The sequence below is a fragment of the Danio aesculapii genome, chromosome 9, assembly GCF_903798145.1.
Source record: "Danio aesculapii chromosome 9, fDanAes4.1, whole genome shotgun sequence".
Taxonomy (NCBI): Eukaryota; Metazoa; Chordata; class Actinopteri; order Cypriniformes; family Danionidae; genus Danio; species Danio aesculapii.
The window spans coordinates 37,113,881-37,139,487 of NC_079443.1; the positions used below are offsets into that span (position 1 = coordinate 37,113,881).

The window sequence follows — 25,607 nt, forward strand, 5'->3', positions numbered from 1 at the left end:
ATGGCCTCCACAGTCACCAGAGCTCAACCCAATAGAGTACCTTTGGGTTGTGGTAGAACGGGAGATTCGCATCATTGATGAGCAGCTGACAAATCTGCAGCATCTGCGTGATGCTATGATGACAATGTGGATCAAAATCTCTGAGGAATATTTCCAGTACATTGCTGAATCTATGCCACGAAGGATTAAGGCAGTTCTGAAGGCAAAATCTAGTAAAGTGTACCTAATAAAGTGGCTGGTGAGTATAGTTTTCAGTTAATTTTGTTAACTATGTGTTTTTTTTTCTACATAAAACAATCATATCTAAAATCTGACTTGAACAAATTCATGATTGTTTTTAAGCATGTTCAAATGATATACAGGTAGCTTTTTGTACCAGTGTTGTTTTAGTAACTAAAAGTAAAAACAATAATAAAAAATACCATAACAACTAACATTTATCACTTTTTATATTTCTTATTTTCATTTTCTTTCAGTTAAAATTCTAATTACAACTACTAAAATAAAAGCTAAATAGCAAAATGATTAGAATTTTTTATAATATATATTTTTAAGTTTCCCAGTGTTGGGTTGCGGCTGGAAGGGCATCTGCTGTGCTAGATAAGTTGGTGGTTCATTCTGATATGGGTGACCCCTGATTAATAAAGCAACTAACCGAAAAGAAAATTAATGAATGAATGAATGAATATATTTTTAAACATTTGAATTAGTATTTGTTTGTCTGTATACTGACCATATATAAAGTCAAGCCCGAAATAGTTCATATAATTAATTAATTAATTAATTAATCATAATCATCATTCATTAAACATGTATAAAAAATAATGAAGCAATAATTGAATTAAATGATTAATTAAATGGACGTCCAGCATTCTCCAGCCCCAGGCAACTAGACTGCAGCTTTGCACAAGAAGCTTGGTCAGAGGAAAAATGGTCATGCCCTGAACTGAACCTGGTTTCTTTCAAGATTTTTTTTTTTCTTCACTTTCGTCAATTGGTGAAGTTTGGGCTTGCTTGGTTTGGGACTTGTTGAGCTGCGCATCAATGAATTTGCTCTTGAGTGTTTGGACTTTTAGCAGTGAAATTTAAACCACAATGAACTGAACTAAACTGACACAGTTTCAATTTATTAGAACTTTGAAGCTGCTTTGATACAATCAACATTGTAAAGAAATATAAAATATGGAAATGAAGATGAATTGAATTGAATAAAATTAATAGGAACTAAATAAATTATTGCCTAGGAAACATTTCTTATTATTATCAATTTTCAATTTAAATTAATAAATTTTTATCAATATTATAATTTATATTATAATATAATTTATATTATAATATAATATTATAATTATAATTTCCCATGGCGATGCAGTGGCGCAGTAGGTAGTCCTGCCGCAGGTTCGAGCCAGAAGGTCGCTGGTTCGAGCCTCGGCTGGGTCAGTTGGCATTTCTGTGTGGAGTTTGCATGTTCTCCCTGCGTTTCGCATGGGTTTCCTCCGGGTGCTCCGGTTTCCCCCACAGTCCAAAGACATGCGGTACAGGTGAATAGGGTAGGCTAAATTGTCCGTAGTGTATGAGTGGGATTGAGTGTGTGTGGATGTTTCCCATAGATGGGTTGCGGCTGGAAGGGCATCCGCTGTGTAAAACAAATGCTGGATAAGTTGGCGGTTCATTCTGCTGTGGCGACCCCAGATTAATAAATGGACTAAGCCGAGGGGAAAATGAATGAATGAATGATAATTTCCCATGATTTTCCAACACTAGAAGCGATATATGAAATGAGCAGTTAAAAAAGTGAACAACTCGCTTTGTTTAGATTAATATTATCATCATCATTAACATCCTTACATTAAAAAAATCATTAAATTAAATATGAAATGACATCTTAACCTGTGTCAACCACAAGTTCTTTAAATAAATGAACCAATTCAAATACAAAACCTTTTTTTTCAAACCTAATTTCTCAAAAACATTTTTCAGCAATGCAAGGCCATCTTCATTTCTACACATCTGATGCAGATATTCAGAATTTAAGATGTTTACTTGCTATCTGAGTTATTCATCTCCACACGGATGCATGAGTATATAGGTATAGAGTTTGTAGCAGCGGAGAATGAATGTAAGTGGATATGAAAGGCTTTTGCCAAACGCAGCTGTGACTATGCTGAAGAAGAAATGAGTGCTGCGTATAAAGGAAGTTTCATCCTGAAAGCCTCCGAACTGCTTGCTTTGGAGGGGGGCGGGTGATTGGGGAGGGGGTCATCGCTGCTTTCCCTGGAGCGAAGCCACGGGCTGAGAGTGTGTGGGCAGTTTGTGGACGACCTCGCTTTCTGTGTGCTCAAAACACAGGCTTCACTTCAATAGACGTCTGCAGCATCTCCACACAACAGACATACCAAACACTCTTTCAGCATTCACACAGTCAGTGCATGTTTGGATGCAATTTTAAGGAAGGCATGTTTTCTGCATTGTAAAAGATGATGGGGAGTTCGGAAAAAAATCATTGAACTGTAGACAAATGCAAACGCTGGGTTAAATTTTTAAAAATATATATTTTCAGCCCACTTTAATGTTGGGTTTGGCCATATTTGACCAACATTTAAGCTGATATAACCCAGCATTTCTTATTGTAGCAATGCATGTGCTTTTCTCACTCACAAAAAAAATAAAAAAATTATGAATATATAAAATATATATATAAGAATAACAAAACCGTGGCGCAGTGGGTAGCACATTCGCCTCACAGAAAGAAGGTTGCTGGTTCGAGCCCTGGCTGGGTCAGTTGGTATTTCTGTGAGGAGTTAGCATGTTCTCCCCGTGTTGGTGTGGGTTTCCTCTGGGTTCTCTGGTTTCCCCCACAAGTCCAAAGTCATGCGCTCTAGGTGAAATGAGCTAAATTGTCCATAGTATATGTGTGTGAATGAGGGTGTATGGGTGTTTCCCAGTGATGAGTTGCAGCTCAGCTGGAAGGGCAATCGCTGCATAGAACATATGCTGGAAAAGTTGGCAGTTCATTCCGCTATGGCGATCCTTGTTTAATAAAGGGACTAAGACGAAAAGAAAATTAATTAATGAATGTTTTAACCCAAATTTGGCTTAAAGATGGTAAAAAAGTTAAAGGTTTAAAGTCAAAATTAAATGCTTTTGGTTTAAAGGGCACCTATGATGACAATCAACTTTTGTAAGCTGTTTGGACAGAACTGTCTGTATGTAGCTATACTGTGTCCACTCAACGTATTGAAGTGTTATAAACCAAACGAGTCTCTTAAAATTTCCTGACATAGGAGTGTGGTGTTCCCTGCCCATCGAATTGATTGACAGTGACAGGTGCCATGTTTCTATAATAACGTGTATACACAGAACATTTTTTTGTAAATAAACTGGGATTAAAATATTTGTTACAACTCTCTGTGATTTTTATAAGTTTTAAACGATTTTAAAACAGAGCATGTTTGTAATAAAGACAGTAAAATCACTATGTAATTCTTAACCGCTATAATCACCACGGCCACATGGTGTCAGTAAACACTAATATGTCTGTGTGTATACTGCAAATGGCATTTGTGTGTGACTCATCATTTCAGAAAGGCTTGAATAAACTTCACCACAAATACGTGAAATAAACTTTGAATAATGAGCTGTATTCCATCCGAGTCTGTCTCTGTCACTGTGCTGTTTATCTAATGTAATGTATGATGAGAAGCAGACACATGGGCGGGGAGAAGCAGCTCATTTTCAGTTAAAGCCTCAGCCTACAAAAACAGCTACAGTAAATTCAGACACAAAAGAGACCATAATAAATAATCTGATGGGTAATTTGAGCTGAAACTTTACAGACACATCCTGGAGACACCAAAGGCTTATCCTGCATCTTGTAAAAGGGGTAAAATAGGTGTCCTTTAAAGTTAATGTTTATTTAAAAATAAAAATAATAATTGGGTTTGTCCATATTTCACCCTGTAAAATCTAAAAAGATTTACAACTACAAAAAATATATAATAATAAAATAAATAAAATAATAAATAAACAAATAATAAGTATTATTCATTCATTTTCTTTTCGGTTTAGTCCCTTTATTAATCTGGGGTCGCCACAGCGGAATGAACCGTCAACTTATCCAGCATAGGATTTTTATGCAATTGATGCCCTTCCAGCTGCAACCCATCACTGGGAAACATCCATACACACTCATTGACACACACACTCATACACTACGGTCAATTTTAGCCTACACAATTCACCTGTACCACATGTCATTGGAGCGCCCAGAGAAAACCCATGCAAACACGTGGAGAACATGCCTTACAGAAATGTCAACTGACCCAGCCGAGGCTCGAATCAGACCTTCTTGCTGTGAGGCGAACATGCTACCCACTGCCCCACCACTTCGCCCAATAAGTATTATAATTATTATTATTACAACAAGAATTCTAAAGAATGAATACTTTATAATTTTTTTGTGGAATTTTGCAAATAATTATGATTTGCCACTGTCTTTAAAACCATTAGGTGTTACTCATCTGAAAGCAAGTCTTAATTCACAGAAACACTTACACACACACAGTCAGAAAATAAGTATATTTATTTTTTATCTAATACATGGCATGATGGATGTTTACGAATGATGTTACATTTTACATTTCACCCATTTTATATTTCACCCATTTTACATTTCACCCATTTTATATTTCACCCATTTTACATTTCACCCATTTTTGTACATTTTCACACATACACACAATAAAAAACAAGACTCTTGCATTTAATATGCTTTTTATAAAATTTCTTTTGCTAATTTCTTTTGGATCAAAACAGGGCATTCCTCTTTGACCCATGTACAAATTTAATACATTTTTAAACATGTTACATTGGAAGATACACAGACTAAATTCCTTCTTATTTCGAGAGAATATTTATCGCCAGAATATCCTTTTTTCTACATTTTTATCTTCTATGAGCACAGTGCGGGGATCCAGTGTGAAGTCGATTGCCTTGGGCTATTATTCTTGTTGTAGGCCTACACTGGAGAGCTTGTGTAAATACGTTAGTAGTGTTAAAGGGCAGCCCTTTAATATGCAGTTTCAGTGACCTTAAACATTTTTATTGATTGCTCTGGTCAATCATGCATTTTTGTGAAAAGAATGTAGATTCAATAACCAGAATGATCATTTATTTTCATCTATTTCATTCATCATTTCATAATATGGATGCAGTTGTACCCTACAGAAATTTTTTTTATAAATTGTGGACACTTTTTAAATCATGTGACCATGTTTATTTCACTTTAACAAGGCCTAAAACCAACCAAAGGAAGTCAAATCAAAAGATTACCAGGTTAAAAATGTTATTTTATTATTTTAAGTCAGAGTTGAAACGTGACAGTATTATACACTCACAACAACTCATTATATCACACAGTAATTTCTCCAAATTTAATACATGTAAATGCCACATCAATATATTGCAGTCACATCAAATAGTTGGTAGGATTATAGCCTCCATATTCCTATAACAAATATATAACGTAACAGTACATTCAGTACAAGTTCAAACATAACAGTAACTTACAACAGAAAAAAGTAAACGCCACTTTTGAGACCCCTTTTTATTGTTTGATTATAACTATTTCATTTCAGTTTACCATCAGGTGGTGTTTTATTGATGTATTTACCTCTTTAAATAATAATGCTGGAAATGTCCTCTTTCCTGTATGAAGCTTGCTGTATTCAGTTGCTTTCAGAACAAATAGGAATCAAGGACAACAGGTTGGCTCTTGGATAAATATTTATGAATATTTCTTCTTCTTTTTTATTTAATATTATTGGTTAAATATTACATTTTGGAAGAACCTTATCAAAGCAAAATCTATCTAATATATTTAATTTTGAATAAGACAGCATCCCATCTGTTGACAGTAGTAACATTCTCAAAACTTTTTTAGTGTTTTAAAAGTGTCAAAAAGTTTTAGTGAAATACATGCTAATTTCATTGTTTAAAAGACAAATTATGCTTCAAACAGATATTTGGAAATGTAAATGTCAGATAAATTATGCTCTTGAGGAATTTTTTTTGCAGTAAAATGATAAATAATAGCAGTGCCAATAGCAATATCAAAAATAGTAAATGATTACCAGTCACAGCAGCAATCATTCAACACTTATTCACTTTTAAGGTTTTCCACCTCAGGTACCAAAATTATTTCTGAGTTTCCCAGTAATATGACTTGAGAGACCATTCACGTCCAATTTCTGACTAGAAAGCTTGTATTTATCATAATTTATCATAGTTCACACAGCATGTGAAGGCAGCATAAAACCACCTGAAGATGTCAAATCAAAAGGTGAGGGGGTTAAAAGTAGCCTACATGTACATTAATATTGCAATATTCTTTTAACTAATAGCCTATAGGTTTCAAGTTTAAAAGGGATAGCATATTATCAAATTTTCATAACCTTTATGTATGTCAGATTCCTGTAAATCCAGCCTTTGCAGTTTGATGGAGATTTAAAGGGATAGTTCAACCAAGAAAAATCACTCATCATTTATTTACCCTTGACATGTTTCAAACCAGTTCAAACAAAATATTCTGGAGAATGTTGAAAACCTGTAACCACTGACATTCATAGTAAGAAAACAAATACTATACAAGTCAATGGTTACAGGTTTTGTTTCCAGAACTTTTCAAAATATATTCTTTTGTATTCAACAGAACAAAAAATCAGTTTGGTTTACAAGTCAATGGGGTTTATTTAAGCACACAGACTTTTAATTTCAGTCAGCCAGCCACAGGGCTTAATTGTCATCCCATATAAAATCGCCGTGTTTAAATCTGATTTATTTAAAAACATTGATGTTCACTGCCTGGTTGAGATACGATATAAAGTGGTATCAGACCAAACAAGAAGTTATATTTTAATAAGTTTAAGCATTATGTTATATTTTTTTCCATGCAATGACTTTAAAATATGGAAATTAAATTTACCTCAATATTTTCAATGGAGTTTTTCCGCTAACTTGCGGCTAATGACAGCGCCTGCATTTGAACACTCTGTTTGACTCTTTAACAACCAAATTGATTTATTCATTCATTTTTTTTTCGGCTTAGTCCATATATTAATTTGAGGTCGCCCCAGCGGAATGAACCGCCAACTTATCTAGCATATGTTTTACGCAGCGGATGACCTTCCATCAGCGGATGACCCATCACACACACACACACACGCACGCACGCATACACACACACATACACTACCACATGTCTTTGGACTTATGGGGGAAATCGGAGCATCCAGAAAACATCTGTATTACATGCTGTAAAAGGTACCTTATGAAATTGAAAATAGTCACATAAACCTTTCACTGGAAGTTCATCATTGGCTGAAAAACACTAGCTGTGCTTAAGGGTGAGTAGGCTAAATGATCGTGTTGGGGTGAACTATCTCTTTAACGCTCCTTATCAGCAGGGGGCAGTTTATAGAGTATTTATTAAAACCTAAACGAAGTTAAGAGTCAAAAGTGAATGGTTTTAAAGTAGTAAACACATTTAGACGCTCGCCGACCTCAAAGGACGTCCAGACTCCAGTATCAACGTATCTACTATTTGGACGACAAAACATAAATGCAGGCCTATAAGATAAGGTTAGTTTGGATATTTGCTTTGTTTTGTTCAAAACATCTTCAGGTGTAGTTAGTATGTGCGGTTTGACCTTGTGAAAGAGGAATCTCAACAGATCCAACTGAACCGAGACCTATTAGTGAAAATGTCTAAAAGTGGCCTCTGTTTATTTACTGAACAATTCGCGCACTGTTCACTGTCAAGAGGTAGGTTATACACCTCAACCATTAAATTTGATGCCACAAACGTCCAAAAAAATCTGTAAATTGTAAGTTTTGTGCTTAATTAGCGCATTCACCATGTTACGATCCCCTGCTTCCCTTGCGCTACGTCAGGTGTCTGGAAACCGATCAAAGTCAAGCTCACAGTGCGTTATTGTCCCCATCTATCCGCACACCCTCCGTCTCTCTCTCTCTCTCTCTCTCTCTCTCTCTCTCTCTCTCTCTCTCTCTCTCTCTCTCTCTCTCTCTCTCTCTCTCTCTCTCTCACTGTCGCCTGCAAGCTCATGTGTGCGCGCGCCTCGAAATCCATCTGAATGCTAGGAGTGAAGGAGGGTCGGTTCGCTCTGCAGACAAATTTCACTTGTCATTCCTGAATAACGGCGCTCTACCGGAGGGCTGGAATCGGACTTCAGTAACAGAAGTGCGGTGGCCTTCGCCCTCACTCAGCAACGATGTCCGAATATATCCTCACCTTACTCGTCATATTGGGATTCGGGGATATATTCTCAAATGTTCAGACACTGAGGGACGCTGATTCAGAGCAAGGTAAGACAGACGCAGCAGCAGCTCCACAATGAAACTTGCGCTCGCGGAGCATCCTGAATCTGACAGCGGATCACGCCACGCGCTTCACATCGCTGCACGTTTCAGATGCGATGCGTGCATTTTTTCCCGAAATGTTGCTTCGGATTGAATTGGGACATATCAATATGCTGAGATTGGAATGTTTCATTCGCGTGTTGTGGTAGTCTATGCTGGAATTCAGTTCCTTGGTAGTGGATACTTCATACTTAGTGGGTAGTGCACTAGTGATGAGCTTGGATAGGACTGAAGGAGTATTGATAGGATGCACGGAGAGCTCAAGCCCTCATATTCATTTAGTAGAATTGTCATTTAGGCTAGTAGAATATTGTGATTTGTTTAGACGGAGAGGTGGGTTGAATTTGTTTATAAGAAGCCTACTGTATATTGTAGAACTGATAAAAATCTATAAAAATATAAGACGTATTGATGTTATAGAAATGAAAATAGGAGTTGGACTATTTAAACTGTGAAATATAGATTGAATGGTTGTTTATCGAAGTGTGAGTTGATTTATGATTTAGCAGAATTTGATGCATAATTAAACGAGTTATATTCCTCATTATTAGGATTTATGTTGCATTATGCTGTTGAAACCTGATGGTCTTTAGTGTTTGTATGTTTTTATTTTTAAATTGAGATGCAAAAACGTGCCGTCTGAAATTTCCATAGAAAATGAACATTTTTCTCAGCCTCCTTTATTTATGTTGAGATATTTCACTTTAAAGACCAGGAAAAAGGACTTATTCTATGCCATAAAAGTGATATTACTTGACATACACACATGAAGCCTGATAAAAATGCTCATTTTAGAGGAATATTTCAGATGGCACTTAGAGGGTTTTGCATCTAAACTCTTCAATTATTGGTCATATTTGGTGAAACTGCTGAACTATGTTGAAGTCATGGTGTGGCCTTCTCTTGCGTGATCTTTGCTAATTGTGCAGATTTAAATTCTTACACAGTCATTATGTAATTCTTGTATATCATGAAGTTTTGACAACTTCTAACCGAAGTTAGATATTTTTCCAATTTCACAAAGTCTTCCTCATACAGCTTGCTTAACATAAGCTTTTGGCTGAAGAGTAGCAATCGTGAGTGACGCTGTCAGAGAAATCCAAATCAATAAGGGCAGATATTTAATGAATTTTGATGTGGGGATCAATGAGTCTTGAAGTAGTTGCAGAGGTTTTGTTCACTTGAAGCGATTCCCAGTTTGCCGTCGGATTGAGATGAAGCAAAGATTGTCAGCTTGTAGCACAGACAAATCTGTCAAGATTGTTTTCCTCTTGTGCTCCCAATACTCAAGGCGAAAATACAATCTCTTTTTCATCTCTCAAGCATTGTATTTGAATGCATAGACAATATAGTTCAGCTAGGCAGTTATTGCAAGACTGTGTTTTACAGTATAAGCAAAAACAGCATTTGTAAACCAAGAAGGAAACCACTTCCAAGTTTTATGTAATTTGACCCTGCTGTGCAAGACATCCACAGCAAATGCTTTAAAAGCCGTTTTTAACCATTAAGTGTGTTTTGTTACACCTTACCATCGTAAATAATCTACTTTTGACCCTTAAACATAATTCTGCAAGACTGTCCTCTTTATACGTCACTATGCTTTTTATTTATGGCAACATAAATTCAACTTGGCTGCAAGTCTTGAAGCACCCAGCACCTCTTAAATGTCCGATAATTCTTATACTATCATTTATTGCAGTGGGAAAAGGTCTATCTCTGAAAACTAATTGGATTTTTTATTATTATTTATAATTTTCTATGTGATTTCATGAATAATTCACGCATCACAGAGTACTGAGCACACATGCACTGGATCTTCTGTGTGTCTTGAGGTGTGTTCGAAGAGAGAAAGTGCCATTTTCAAAAGCTGCATATTCATCATATCAGATGAATGTAAATGTCACGGTGCCCTGCGAGGAGATTATCTGAATAGTGGTACTCCGAGGCTTGTGTTCCCTTGCTAAATGCCTCCATTCATACCTCCATCATATGAAATATGCTCAATATCATCACTGCTCTTTCGCTTATCCCTATTTTACTAAACAATGCAGTGGAGTCATCAGCGTGGTTGTGGCTTAGTAAAACCATTCGTTCCACAGTCTGTTTGGTGAAACTTTAATCATTGTTTGCCATCTAATCTAGCGTATCGCAGCCAAGAGTTTACAGCACTGGTGCAGGCAGATGGAAAGGCATCATTGAAAAGTAGTTTACCCAAACCACACTTTATTATATCAAACCCTCTTTTATCTTACCGGTGACTCTCTCTTCAGATGTTTATCGGCTATTACAAACAGTTCAAGGTTGCTGGAAATGTTTCCCCCCTTTAAGAGAGCCCGGTGTGCCCCAAAAAGCAGGTTAAGCACTATCCTTTCGTAATGAAATCGGGAGGACGCCCCCAGAGCCTAATTAAATGAGATTATATCTAGGCATGCTGTGCCGGCTTATTGTCCAACTGTGATTTTTACCTGGTATTGGAGGAAAGTCAATAATGGCCCAAACAGTGATTGTTTAAATGACCTCAGTCATGCAAAGGGAATGCTGATCTGCCGTACTCTACATAGGGGAAATGCTTTTGTGTGACTCAAAAGAAAGGGCAAATATCATTGCTCAAAACCTACAGTAGCATGCTGCTTATGAATGCTGCGTAGTAGATGTGTTTAAAATGGAAATCAACTTAATTATGATGCCTTCTTGAGCTTGCTGTATTCTTTAGTTTTTTCATATATGCATGCAAACTGTGTGCATAATGCAAATTTCATCATCAGCACAGTATGCATCAATCCTGGCATGGTTCAAAGCATATGTGCTTTGAACTTTTACACTGTTTGGTTTGGGGACAAGTAGACAACACTGATCCAGGCAGTTGTTTCACAGACAAAAAAAAATGCAGGAGACTGAACAAGAATGACATTAAATTGCACAGTTAATCATTAAAATATTGTGATCTTGAGTCAAACATCTTTATTAAGCCTTTATTAAAAAGACTGGTCATAGTGGTATATTAAAATCTGCATTTGACCAGTTTTGCAGTTGTCATCATGTGCAGGTATAAGTTATAAAACTTGTATAGTTATTGTATATTTTTAATGAATTTCAATTTATTTACTTGTTTTACTAGGAAAATCCAATTGAGATGCAATATCTTTTTTACCAGAGAGTCCTGGTCAAGATAGGCAGCATTGGACAAAGTTACAGAAAAATACTCCTCACTACAGCTGGACGATTAATCGAAATCGGCATTAAGAACCTATAATCGTATAATCCTAGCTGTGACTGATGCCGACGCTGACCTTTAAAAAAATTTAACTACATGGTGCGACGACTAGGCATGGGCTGGTATAAGATTTACCGTAAAAATATCACAGTATCACAGTATTGTGATTACTGCCCTAAATATATATTCTTTTTAAATGTCTGGGTTAAAAACTAAAACTTTTTTTCCACTTTGAAAACAATATTTATGTTTTGAAAGATTTATAATATTTTGGAACAGTAAACATGTCAGGCTAAATAATTCAAAAGAATCATTGACTTCTGCTGTCTTCATTTGTTTTAAAAACACAGATTTCTTTACATTTTAAAATTGCTTCTTTGGATATTTTTTTCTGCTGGAGATACTAGTGTCCTAAAAAAAATGTTAATATAAGATCTTACACATACCTTAGGAGCTGTATTACAGAAAATTTTGGCGGTTTTAAAACCTTGACTTTTCCAAACCGTGGTATACCTTGAAAACGGTTATCGTCCCATGCCTAGCGACGACGCATATCGCAAGCTCTGTGATTGGTTAGCTTGGTAGTGTTGATTTGTGTAGGTGGTGCGGAGAGGGCAAAAAAATAAATAAGTAAAAGAATCATTCATTCATCGTGTTAAAATGTTCAGCTAATCAAGTTTTAGATTTTAGGCCAAATCGCCCAGCCCTAATTATCACAACACATAGACGAACACAAAAAAAATATAAACCATAATAAATTATTAAAACCTGTGCACTGTTCTAAATAGACAGACTTTAATAATATATAGTTATTATAGTTCTATAGTTTTTTTTTTTCAATCACACCATATTGTTGTTTGTTTGTACTTTTTCAAGTACTGGCATCTTAAATTATATAAACATTGATGTGTACCCTATATGGCAGCCAAAATGGAGTAAATGAAGTAATGCTTTAAGTGATAGCTGTGTAAATTACATTGTTGTGCCATTAGGTGTTGACAAGCAGACATTCTTTCAAAATGCTGATCAACAAGCAATAAAACAAGAGTCTATGAGTCACTGAATCATCCATTCAAACTGAGCTTTATGATGTACAATAATAATAAATATATCATGATCTCTATTTAAACCAATCAATCAATCAATCAATCAATCAATCAATCAATCAATTAATGAAAAATCATTCTAAGTTGATCCAGAATCATTTCCAGCTTTCCAAAAAAAAACTACTGAAGACATAAAAAGATTTGAAACCATCAAGGCACGTCCGAGTCCTAATCCAGCTTCACTTTCTGTCTCCAGAGATACCTTCATCTAATTGATTTTTTCAGGCAGCATAGATGCATCCTTTGCAGCCTTTGATATCTCACAATCCTTTGCATTGCATTTTCTAGATGGTTGAGCTAAATTAAAGCATCTGAAAGCTGCGTTTGGTAAGCATTTTGTACGTAAATATTTTAATGTAATTATCAGTCAGAAATTGATATCATAGACCTTAAATATTTCATTTAATGCCTGATTCAAGGGTTTGAGGTAAACTAAGCAGTGTTATGAGTTTCTGATAATAAGTTTATTCTTAAAGTGAGTTTATTCAGAATCTACAAACAGTTTTGGACATTCCTGGAAAATGGAATAGTTCAGCAAAAAATATCCGGGATGGAGCTAGTGGGGAGGCACTGCAATAATGGTAGTACTTTACAAAAGGACATTGTTTGTTGACATTAATTATTGCTATCAAACAAATAAAAACTTGTTAGAACTAATAAAGTAAAATTGGCTATGTATTTTACATGTATTAAATGTATAGTTACCCCCCCAAAAATGAAAATATACCCACTATTTACTCACTCTCGAGTGGTTTCAAACCTGTTTCAGTTTCTTTTTTCGCTGTTGATCACAAATGAAGATATTTCATTTCAAAGGCGGAAACCTGTAACCATTGACTTTCATGGTTTTTCCTACTATGGATGTCAGTGGTTACAGGCTTTCATCATTCTACAAAATATCATCTTTAGTGTTCAACAGAATAAACTCATAACAGTTTTAAAACCACATGAGAGTGTATAAATAGTGAGTAAATTTTCATTTTTGGATGAACTATCTCTAACTGCTCTTAATATTAATCAAAACAACATATACAACATTTGATCTCAAATACAGTATGTGTCATGTTGATGTTCTGTAAAAGTATTACTATTCAGTTCACATTGAGTACATTATTAATAAATCAAACCTTGTTATACTGTGAAGTGCAGTGCTCTCATGATGATTTTAGTATATATATCATGTTGTTATTATTACTGCATGCCAGCATGCTTTCTATCTGTGTAGAACATTCCAAATCACCCCTAAGTAGGTTTCTTGATGGTTCAGTTGCTTCCACAAGGCTAGTTTCCACTATACTGACAGACATTATCTAACACCAGCAAACACTTTCATCAGGTACTGTCCGATTAAGTGCATTTCCCCTGTTGGCGTCTGTTTCTGTTGGTCACCACTTGTTTTCACAGATTTAGCATGTTCATTTGGTGTGTGTCAGGTCATGGAATGTCTGAGAAGTGACATACTGTAGTGTGATCTGGTGAGTGTCGGTGTCTGATGCTGCAGTGTGAATCGGCCTTTAGAGGGCACTTCTGTGTAGGCAATAGTTAGCAAGGAAACCAAATACATTTTGGAAGAGAGTTGTGGTTGCACAGCACTTCCACCCCAGCTGACTGACCTTTTCAGGTTGGTCTACATTTATTTTCATAGGTGGTTTGCATCAGTGTCTGGAACATTTTCTTTCAAAAAGGCCTTATTTTCTTTAAATAAATCTGTCATATGGAACTAGTTTACAAGCTGTTTCTGGAGAGCCTTGGAAAACCCATGCCTCAGCTTCAGGTGTTTCCTCGCTCCCAAGCAGGTCCAGAGGTCTAGCTCTCCACAGAACTGCTTTGTGGATGACCTCACAATTATCCATCTGGTACTCTATAAAATGGGAAGCACTAAGGCACGCTGATCCCTAGCCAAAGTACTTGCCGAAAAGGGGTTTAGAATGACAAGAGAGATGACAAAGCAAAGCACTTGAGTTCTGGTTCGAGCTCCAGTTTTGCTTCTGGAAGTGATTCATCTTTCACCTGTGTGTCAGGCCTCATTGTTTTTGCTGGCATTCTATTGCACGGCCCATTTGGTCCAATTGAAGTTCAGTTGAAGTTGGCCACACATTCAGCTGAGTCATTAAGTGTTCTGACCTTTGACGGATCGAGTGGTTGTGGCTGAGCTTTGCAGTTGGAGCTAATCCTGCAATGCACAGGTAATCTGCTGGCCTATGACATCATGGGCATCTGTATTCTGTGTTGACATGCTGGAAACCAGCTCTGTTGGAGCTCGTGGAGAAGGTCAAGGTGTTTTATTGCACCACAATGTTTTCCATTCAGTCTGAAGGCACAGAATTAACTTTCCGGCTCCTTTGCCGATGTTTATTTATTTAAAAAAATAAAAAATTTTGCCAGTCATGGTACAACCGGCCATCCACACTCAAAAAAATGACATTTGTTGTTTGTTAAAACTACTTATTTATAAATGAGCTGAAACAACATAATTCTTGAGTTTATTTTCGGGGACAACTTAATGTTTCTTATTTGTTGAAATGTTCAGTCAACTTACATTCCATCATGTTGTTCCAACACAAATCAATTGTGTGGAACCCAGCATTTTTACAGTTCACGTTTACTGGCCTATGATGCCAGAATAGGGATAACCCTAAATAGGCCAAATTATTTGAAAAATGGATGGATGGAGATATTTTTCTATACAATTGAATTATTTAGATGTTTTTAAAAAGACATCAGTTTAAAAGTCATTAAGTGTAACAATAGTTTATACAAGTAGGTCCAATAAATATATGGTATTACTACATTTTTGTCAAGCTTATTTAAAACAGGAAGCACTTAATTCAATTATATATATATACATATATTTATATTTATATTTTATTATTATTATTTTTTATTATTTTTTTCAAGCATCACAAGGCAGCCCCAAAATACTTCTTAACTGCAAGTTAATTTTATACATTTTATACAGTATTTCCTCTCTACTTTTCAAACCATTATATTTATCATTTAGAAATTAAATCCAATTAACTAAGATGAGCTGCTGTTTTTTTGTATTATTAAAAGTACAGGGCAGAATAGGTAATGTACTTTAGTTTATACATAAATGTATCTGTTACGTACTTCAATTATTTGAAACCTTAGACATTACTTGCATTTAACATACTTTCTCTGTACAATATACAAGATCACTTTTGTTTAAAAGCTTCATTCATTCATTTTCTTTTCGGCTTAGTCCCTTTATTAATCTGGGGTCGCCACAGCGGAATGAACCACCAACTTATCCAGCACGTTTCATGCAGCGGATGCCCTTCCAGCTGCAACTTATCACTGGGAAACATCCACACACACTCATTCACACACATACACTATGGACAATTTAGCTTACCCAATTCACCTGAACCGCATGTCTTTGGACTTGTGGGGGAAACCGGAGCACTCGGAGGAAACCCGCGCGAACACCGGGAGAGCATGCAAACTCCACACAGAAACGCCAACTGACCCAGCCGAGGCTCGAACCAGCGACCTTTTTGCTGTGAGGCGATCGTGCTACCCACTGTGCCACCGCATCACCTGTTTAAAAACTTATAAAAGTTAATTTGATGCAGAAACTACAATTTGACATCTCATATGTACAATATACTGTAAAGCGGTCGACACGTGACAATTTTACCACTGCCCAGGGGTGGGTGTATATATTGCTAGGTTTCCACAAAGAAAGTCACACAGGTTTAGAAGGACCTGCAGATGAGTGAATTGTGTCATAATTGTCATTGAGCCTTTCTGTGAACTCTCTTTAAACCATTATCGAGTTGCAGTTCTGTAAAGATACCATCAATTGGAAACAAACTCTTTTATTTACTTGCCAAAGCTAATTTGCGCTCACATCGGGCTCTCTGAGTGTTAATTTTGGAGCCTGTGTCTTAGTAATCAGAAACAAGTGCAGAAATCAATGAGAGCTTGAAATGTATTCACATTCAGTGACCACTGCCTGGGCAAAGTATTTTGGAAGCTTTTAATAACACAGCCAGGAAAGCGCACTTGTTGTTGTAGTTTGTAGATTTATGCACCCATTTTAATTGGATCCGGGATGACTTTGCACTGTTTTCTGAAAACAATCGGCTGTTATATGTAATAGAACACATGGTACTCCATTGATGTAGGCGAATAACATAGTGTTTTGTGAATCAATTTTTTTGGTTGGGGTGGAGACCTGCATGTGTTCAGACCAGCGTATGTGTTTTTGCTCCCTCGCTGTTCAATTAATTATTCAAAGGTTTAAGATTAGACTTTTTGTTTAATTTGCAGCATAAGTAATGTGATTAATGAAGCCCTGGATCTTCTTTTTCTTTTCTTTTCGTTTTTTTTTTTTTTTTTTTTTGAGTTTTCCCTTAGAGGAGGGGTACCAGTCATTATAAAACTAATATACATCGCATGGATTCAATTAGATATGACAAATCAGAGAGAATGAATTAATGAGTGTTTGTTGATTTGTTATTAAGCCTGCATTGAAAGACTAGCAAATGTTCTTAATGAGCAAAACAGGGTGCTTTATGAAAGGCAAATGAAATTAAGAATTTATCTCTATTGATAGATGGAAATGCATCGAATAAAGGAGTGCAGATATTTACTGGTCGCATCTGAACAATTGTATGAAGGAATAAATGGCAAAGGTTTTCCATTGGAAACAAGAATGTAAAGCAGTACACTTGCTGTTTTATGATTGATTCGTTTGAGGTGGCTAAATGGTTTGCATGCTTGTTGACATTCAGTATGTAAACAGACTGACTATTCCGAGGTCTGTACTGAGCACTGGCTACGTTGTGAACCATATAGAGGTAATGATGACACACAGAGGAGAAGATGAGCTGCTTATTTTATTTCTAACTACTCAGAGACTCTCAGAGGTCTTCAGAGTTCTGCTCAAATGAAGGCTCAAGGGTTTAGCTGGACCGCATTGTAATGCTGTGTGAAAGTCAGACAATTGCATTAGAAATATAATTCTTTTGTGATTGGATGTAGCCTGAGGCTGCCAGTCGATTTATAATATATTTTTAATGAATCCAATTTTTTTTATTTTTTGTTGTTGTAGTTAATGTTTAATCAAACATAAGTCTGAATGTGTTTTGTCATATTAAAAAACACTGCCGTTCAAGTGCTGTTTAAACAAAAATCAATCCAATGAAAAATAAATAAATACATTTAATAAAAAAACATTAAATCCTATCAATTAAAATCCCATCAAATATTTCTGTTAAATGAATGCTGGGCTTTTGAACTTTTTCATCAAGTATTCAGTTCAACTATTTTGTTTTTCACAAAAAAGGCAGAAAAGTGATGATTACTATGAAATGGTTTTTGAGAACCAAATAACATTCTTTTATTTACCAGTGACCTCACTGTCAGGCCATGTGCTGCCCAAAATAGTTATTGTAAATTGTAATAATATTCCACAATATTACTTATATGATTTCTGTATTTATGTGGTAAAAATGTCTACATCAAAAGCATCACAGTTGTTTAGAAACATATTAATATATATTTGAGCAATGGTGGGAGGTGTGCCTTAATGTCCCACCAGTGACGATATACAAGACATTGCGTTTATACAACAGTGCGACGGCATAATCGTGTAAATAAAAAGAAAATCAAGCACGGAGAGTGTCAAAATTCCTTTTGTACAAACAACTACTTTCTTCCGCCTTTCATTCACATCTGGTGCTGACACCAGAACAGCAGAAACCATTGCTACTTCACCAACGGCATTTTATAGTTAGTATTTGAATGATTCTCTAGCGTAATATCTAAAGTGATGTCAAAACAGGTGATTTTGCTCGCATTTTAAGATTGAACGGCATGAATTGCCATCAGTCTACAGAGATTTGCCAGTATTTCTTTGTTGTAATCAGGATATCACAATAATTGACCACGAAAAAGCCAAAGCAAAGCAAACACTACCAGATTACAGTGGTATTTATACAGTACAACAAAATACAAAAGAGAAAGATTTACTAGGGGGCCGATCACACCTAACGCGCATTTCCATTCCAAAAACGTGAGGTCCACCACACGGTCTTTTTTGTTGACAAGAAAAAAAAGCGTGGTGTGCTTTAATGTCGCTAGACAACGACTGAATCAGCTGGGTATTGTGCGAGATATTAATGGTTGTTGCTGTTGATATTAATATCATTTTAATATTTAATAATATTGTAAGTTTCAAGATTTGTGAAGTTATACAGCTTTGCATAACTCAAAACAACACCCACAAGTCTCTCCATCTTCAAACATCTCCGTTGATGTCTGTTGTTGACCACACAAACACTGCAGGCACCTCAACGGAAACCCCGGCTTTGCTTTCATTTGATTGGAGAATGAAACCGATGCGAACACGCTTTTTCCACTCAGAGTTGACTTTTTTCAACAGCGGGTGCGGAGCGTGCAATGGCAAAAACGTGAGGCGCAACAGGCGGTTAAAATGCGAGGCGCGTAGGGCGCATAAGCAACGCGCAAAATGCTTGCGGCCGTTAGTAAACCATTCAAAAAAGGCGCCTCAACGCAAAAAACGCGTTCGGTGTGATCGGCCCCTTAGTATGTCACTTACCTGTTTAATAATGAATTGTTCAGATGTAGTTTGAAACTTACACAGAGAAAACGTTGGATATCGTGGAGCTTTTATAGCTTTTAAGGACTTACTATGTGGTTTCTTTCACCATTTTGTGGCAGAATGTTTTTCAAATTTTACTAATTTCTTTGCTCTGCTGATGGCTGCCAACATGCTGAATCTCCGAAATTATAAATATTTTAAAATAGCCACTATCCTTATAAATAAACTGCATAGTTGCAATCTAAACAACTACACAATTATGTTTATTTATATATAGACTGTATATAGTTGTATGTTTTGTATGTTAAATTTGTTCTGTATTTCATATAAAGAGTCCATGTACCAAATTACAGTGTACCAAAATTGTATCTCTATTCATTCCAGAATAAAGGTGTCTTCTACAAAGCACACATTTTCAAAAAGGAAAGAATAAAAGGAGACATTTTCACATATATCTTTATGTAGTTTTTCACTCTGTTCACTTTTTGGTCAACTTAAAAGGATCTGAGATTCATTCTATTAAAGAAGACTTAACACCCTTAGAAATGCCATAAGGGCTTAGACGGGTTAAAACTAATACTAGACTCGGAGCGATGCAGACAGTGGACCAGAGATTCAGCAGTCTGTGAGACGGTTTTATCCTGGGGCTAAAGTATGCCTATCAATCTGACAGCCAGAGCCCAGAACAAGTAGCTGATGCTCCCTCATGAAGCGTCTCATAGCCTTATAGTAAGCATGCAGCTTTGGTACACTGTCAAATCCTTAAAAAGCATCATAACACCCTTCATTCCCGATTGAAACCTGAAGTTCAGATCACTAATTTTGGAAACTAACTTTTTATTTAGGGTTTAAGTTGATCTACAACACGTTTATGATGAGTGCAGCACTCAGGCATCCCTATATTTGTCATAATGTTAAACATAATTTAATTTAAGTATTAAATAATGTAATTTGTGCAATTTGTTTGCATAAATGTCACCAAGTCCAGTCTTCATGATTAAGTGTTAGTTAGCAACATACATGTTAATTTAACTGTCAAAAAGATATATATTTTTATACACTTGCAAGATTAATGGTGAATTATGCAGTATGCTATTATGCATATAGATTTATGCAGCCAGTCCTTAACCAAACTACAACTACTCATCATTGCAGTGGTAACCCTACAGATTTCAATATAACAAAAGCTAAAGCTGTGGTGAAAAATTGTCCAAGGCATCCATTCTGAGTGGATTTAGAGATTTTCAAAATCCATTGCTACACTGCTGAATTGCTAGGTTAGTGTTGCTGCTTGTTCAAATGACTTGTTTAAAATGAGCTGAAACAACACAATTCTTGTCATTTGTTTTATGTTCAATCCACTTGTACTTGTAAAACATTAAGTTAACTTTATTAGTTTGCATTGGGACAATGGAAAGGGACTGTGTTGGTGTAGCATGCTTTGTGTGGGATTGAATAAAGAAATGTTGACAGTAAAAGTCTTATGCTAAGAGAAATACTTGTTTGAGTTTAATCCTCACTTAGTTTGAAGAGTTTCACATAATGTTTTGGGTTTACCACCTTGCAGAAGAGTAGCACTTATGTTTTGTGTGTTTTATATGGAATAAAATCACTGTCATTAATATTTCGTGCGTAAATAAAATTCACGCATCCGTAATTATAAAATCGTAAAGGAAAACGGAGCGTACTCGTAATTTTACGAGGGTACAATTCCAAAATCTGCGATTAGAACAGACACAGATACGACATTTTGTTTTTCTGTTTGTTTATGACTGATAAATTTACGATGGCTGTACTTTACAAACACGAATTACAGTTTCACCACGGACACGAAGTTCTGATTACGAGTACGAATCAAACAGCGAGACTTCACTGTCAAAATTACGTCACCGCTTCCACAGGCATTAATAAACAAGCGAGATTCATCGATCACAACGGCGCGCCTGCTGGACGTTCGAGCTTACACACACCGTTTCAGATAAGATTTCTGTTATTCCCTCTTTGAGAAATGTCCGTCATGAGCTGTAATAAAGGTTGAGACTTAATGAGGTCCTATTTCGCTGTGTTTCTTGGACATTTTACTGAATCAAAATGAAGAACGGGCCGAGGATAGAGAGCTAGCATAATGTCAGTTACATTACAGGCAGCGAGCGCAGAGTCTCTCTGTGAATCACTGAACGGTGTTCAACTATAACAGGACATCTGTTGATTAAGTCACCTTTTTTAAAGCCAGATCGAATATTGATCTATTATGTAATGAAGATATCAGCAAAAGGCAGTTTAAATATTTGAGGGTTTGTGATCACCAGAAGTTTGTAACGTTAAACATTTATGAGACTATAAATCAAAATAAATAAATAATAAATATGTTAAATATGTGACCCCGGACCACAAAAGCAGACATGAGGGGCAATCATCTGAAACAGACCTGTATGTCATCTGAAAGCTGAATAATTAAGCTCCTCATTGATGTATGGAGAGGAGATGATATGATCAGATATATATATATATATATATATATATATATATATATATATATATATATATATATATATATATATATATATAATCTTTAAATTTGTACAAAGTAAGGTATTAGTAACTATTGATATAAATGTTTGTTATGTTATTTGTTATTATCTGTTTGTTATATTACTTGATTAAACTATTAGTTACATTATATTGTATTACTATAATTAATAAACTATTACCATAAACATTTATATTACCATTTAGCCGTATACTATTCGGTGTGTTTCTCTCTTTCCGTGTGTGTTTGTTCTATATTGGTGATCGTTTAATTACCACATTATATTTAGCTTATTCTGATTTATTTAAAGTTAATTAATTAATAAGAGTGAAACTTTTCTTTGTTTTATCTACCTATACTGGATAAATCTGTCTAATTTAATTTGTGTTCTCTGGTGATCTTAGAGTATTTGAGAGTTATTTAAACAGTTAAAATAGGTGACTTAATCAACAGATGTCATGTTATAGTTCAGTGATTCACTGAGAGACTCTGCGCTCGCTGCCTGTAATGTAACTGACATTATGCTAGCTCTCTATCCTCGGCCCGTTCTTCATTTTGATTCAGTAAAATGTCCAAGAAACACAGCGAAATAGGACCTCATTAAGCCTCAACCTTTATTACAGCTCATGACGGACATTTCTCAAAGAGGGAATAACAGAAATCTTATCTGAAACGGTGTGTGTAAGCTCGAACGTCCAGCAGGCGCGCCGTTGTGATCGATGAATCTCGCTTGTTTATTAATGCCTGTGGAAGCGGTGACGTAATTTTGACAGCGAAGTCTCGCTGTTTGATTCGTACTCGTAATCAGAACTTCGTGTCCGTGGTGAAACTGTAATTCGTGTGTGTAAAGTACACCCATCGTACATTTATCAGTCATAAACAAACAGAAAAACAAAATGTCGTATCTGTGTCTGTTCTAATCGCAGATTTTGAAATTGTACCCTCGTAAAATTACGAGTACGCTCCGTTTTCCTTTACGATTTTATAATTACGGATGCGTGAATTTTATTTACGCACGAAATATTAATGACAGTGATTTTATTCCATAGTTTTAAACTTAAATAACAGTGTATTTTGTTTGTTGGTTTGCTCGGTGAGCCATAACTGTTCTAAAACTTGACTTGAGATCAGTCTCGGTTATAAATGCATCAAAATGAATTTTGCTTGTGTGCTTTATTTGCCTAAAAAAAGTAGAAATTATGTAATTAAAATAAAATAAATTACATGAAATAATTTACATTTCTGCACATTTTTTTTTTTTTTTGTAATTTTGATTTTGTCTTTGATTTTACTTCTTTCCCTAAAGCCTTTCTTTCTTTCCGTACCTCAGTCTTTTCTGATTTTCAGATGATTTTTTTTGTACGGCTCTTAAAAAAGAAAACACTTCAGAGTAATTGATATTAATGTGTGGAATTTTAATGACATGCTATCAGTAGTTTAAAAATTAAATACAAATTAAAATTGTACTCAATGTCCTATTAATGACAAATCTGGTGGTTCATTCCGTTGTGACGACCCCAGATTAATAAAGGGCCTAAACCGAAAAGAGAATGAAGGAATGACAAATCCGGGCAAAAAAGAAATTAGATAACTAAAATAAATTAAATTAAAAGTTGAAAACACAATTCGAGTAAGTTGAAAAAATGCAATTCAAATGTGTTGAAATGTGTGTCATATTTACAGTAAATTAAGTTACACCAATAATTAATTTTTTTAAGCGTATGCTCTCTTGGCTTGATTTTGCAGCCTGATCTCATGACGAAATGTAACAATTTTTTAAATGTTTGTCAGTTTAGTGGCTAATTCGCACACATTTGTTCGAGTTCAATCAATGAAAATGTACCATTTTTAAAAAGAAGGCGTGGCACCCAACCCCGCCACCGACCCATAAGCAAATCGTATGAATGAGATGGTATGAATTCCACTGAATTAGCCACGAAATCAAAAAGTTACAAATTACGTTGAGATTTGTGTTGGATTTTGAGCTTAGTTTTCAACAGCAGATGGTGCTCTAAGCTAATTCTTAATTATACCCTAAAATGACCATCAGGAATTAGATGCAAGCAGAGAACAGTTTGTTTATACAGCACCATCTGCAGTTAAAACAAACTCCGAATCGTTTCAAGAGAGAATAACGATGCAATTTACAGTAAAAATATCAGAATCAACTCAGAATAAATTTTTTTGAACTATTTTTCACCACAATTGTAACAGAAACCTCTGGAAATTCCTACATGATTTTAATGTTGTTTCACATGTTATTTTTAATTCCATTTTCCTTATACAGTTGGATGCAAAGCATTCGAGTAATTACAAATCTTCTCTTCAGTATTACCTTAATACAATATAAATACAAAAAAAGTTTGAGTTAGCATAACTTGCTTTATTAAGTACAATGAGATTTCTAAATATTTGACTGAAATTAATTTTATTTCATCAATTGCACTACAGTTTTGCAGTGTGAACTACAGCCAAAGTGTATTCTAGTCAGGCTATAAGTTAGACTGGCTTTCAATGTCGTTCCACATTAATAAATTGTTTTGGTGAGGCTTCTGTAGGTGCCCTGTGGATATTAATATTTCGCTCATTTGACATATGGCAAACAAGGCCACACACCTGGAAAAATAGAAAAAGAGAACGAGTCCAACCCACAGCCAGAAGAGAAGGTCTCTTCCAAGCTCCCCTACATCATGCCTGCTGTTGTGGCAGTGATTTAGGACCGCCAAACCAGATTAAAAGGGAACTGTCCCAGCTGCCACCTGGCATCTTGCTATAAGGCTGAGAGGCCAATGCTGGAATGTTTTAAAAACCAGCAGAGGAGCTTAATTCATCACCTATCGCCATTCGGGAGAAAAAGGCATTCAAAAGGATTTAAGGTGGCTTGGTTTAGTTTGACTGGCTTTTATCTAGGATACTTTGATAGATTGAATTATTTGATTCCGTTAATTACCACCAGCTTCGGTTTGTGACCCTGCTCAGCAGGATGTGTGTGTCGAGCTGCTCTATGTTCAGTGTTATGCAGTTTGCATTCTCTGTGTGTTGTTGGCAATTCTGATTTCTCAAATCTAATTTCTCATTTGGCAGCAATGCAAGCACTAGCAACATTTTGTCAGTTATGTACTTTACTATTAATTGATAGAATTTAATATGTAGATATGTTAACTCTACAACAAGCAGCATTGTCTTTTAAACCTTATAGATTGCAATAGTTGGTAATAGGGATGCTCTGATCAGGATTTTTGCAGCCGATACAGAGTACTGATTCTGATGCTTCAAGCTTAATGATGCATAAAGCACATTTTTCGTCCAAGTATGATACTTGAATGTAAATCTCTCCTTACCTAAGAGGATAAATTAAGGATGCTGCATATAAACACTTAAATGTGTCTTTTATAAGCATTTAGATGTAAACATGGTCAGAAGCAGCTTTACTGAAAACAGATAAGAAAAGTGACAAACAATGCAATTTGGAAACACTGCAAATGATGGAAGAAGAATTCAACATGTCTCAATGAGGAAATGGTTAGTATTATCTGAGTAATATTTGATGCACACATATTAAAATGCGGCCGATAATTCTGACGATATGATAACCTTGGATAAAAAAATCACGATTTCACGGTATCACGGTATTGTGATCACTGCTCTAAAATATGTTCTTTTTAAATGTCTGGGTAAAAAACCTACTTTTCCCCAGATTGAACACAATATATTTCAATTTGAGAAACT

At 35.6% G+C, this 25,607-nt stretch overlaps 1 protein-coding gene across 1 annotated transcript in view; it reads left to right on the top strand.

Annotated features, from left to right (window-relative positions):
- Positions 1-8,220: 8,220 nt before the first annotated feature.
- lrp1bb (low density lipoprotein receptor-related protein 1Bb) overlaps positions 8,221-25,607 on the top strand; it is a 625,723-nt gene continuing 608,336 nt past the window's right edge. Inside the window, exon 1 of the mRNA XM_056465638.1 lies at positions 8,221-8,382. Within this exon, the coding sequence (XP_056321613.1) occupies positions 8,289-8,382 (94 nt within the window). The 5' untranslated portion in view covers positions 8,221-8,288. The remainder of the gene's footprint in view (positions 8,383-25,607) is intronic.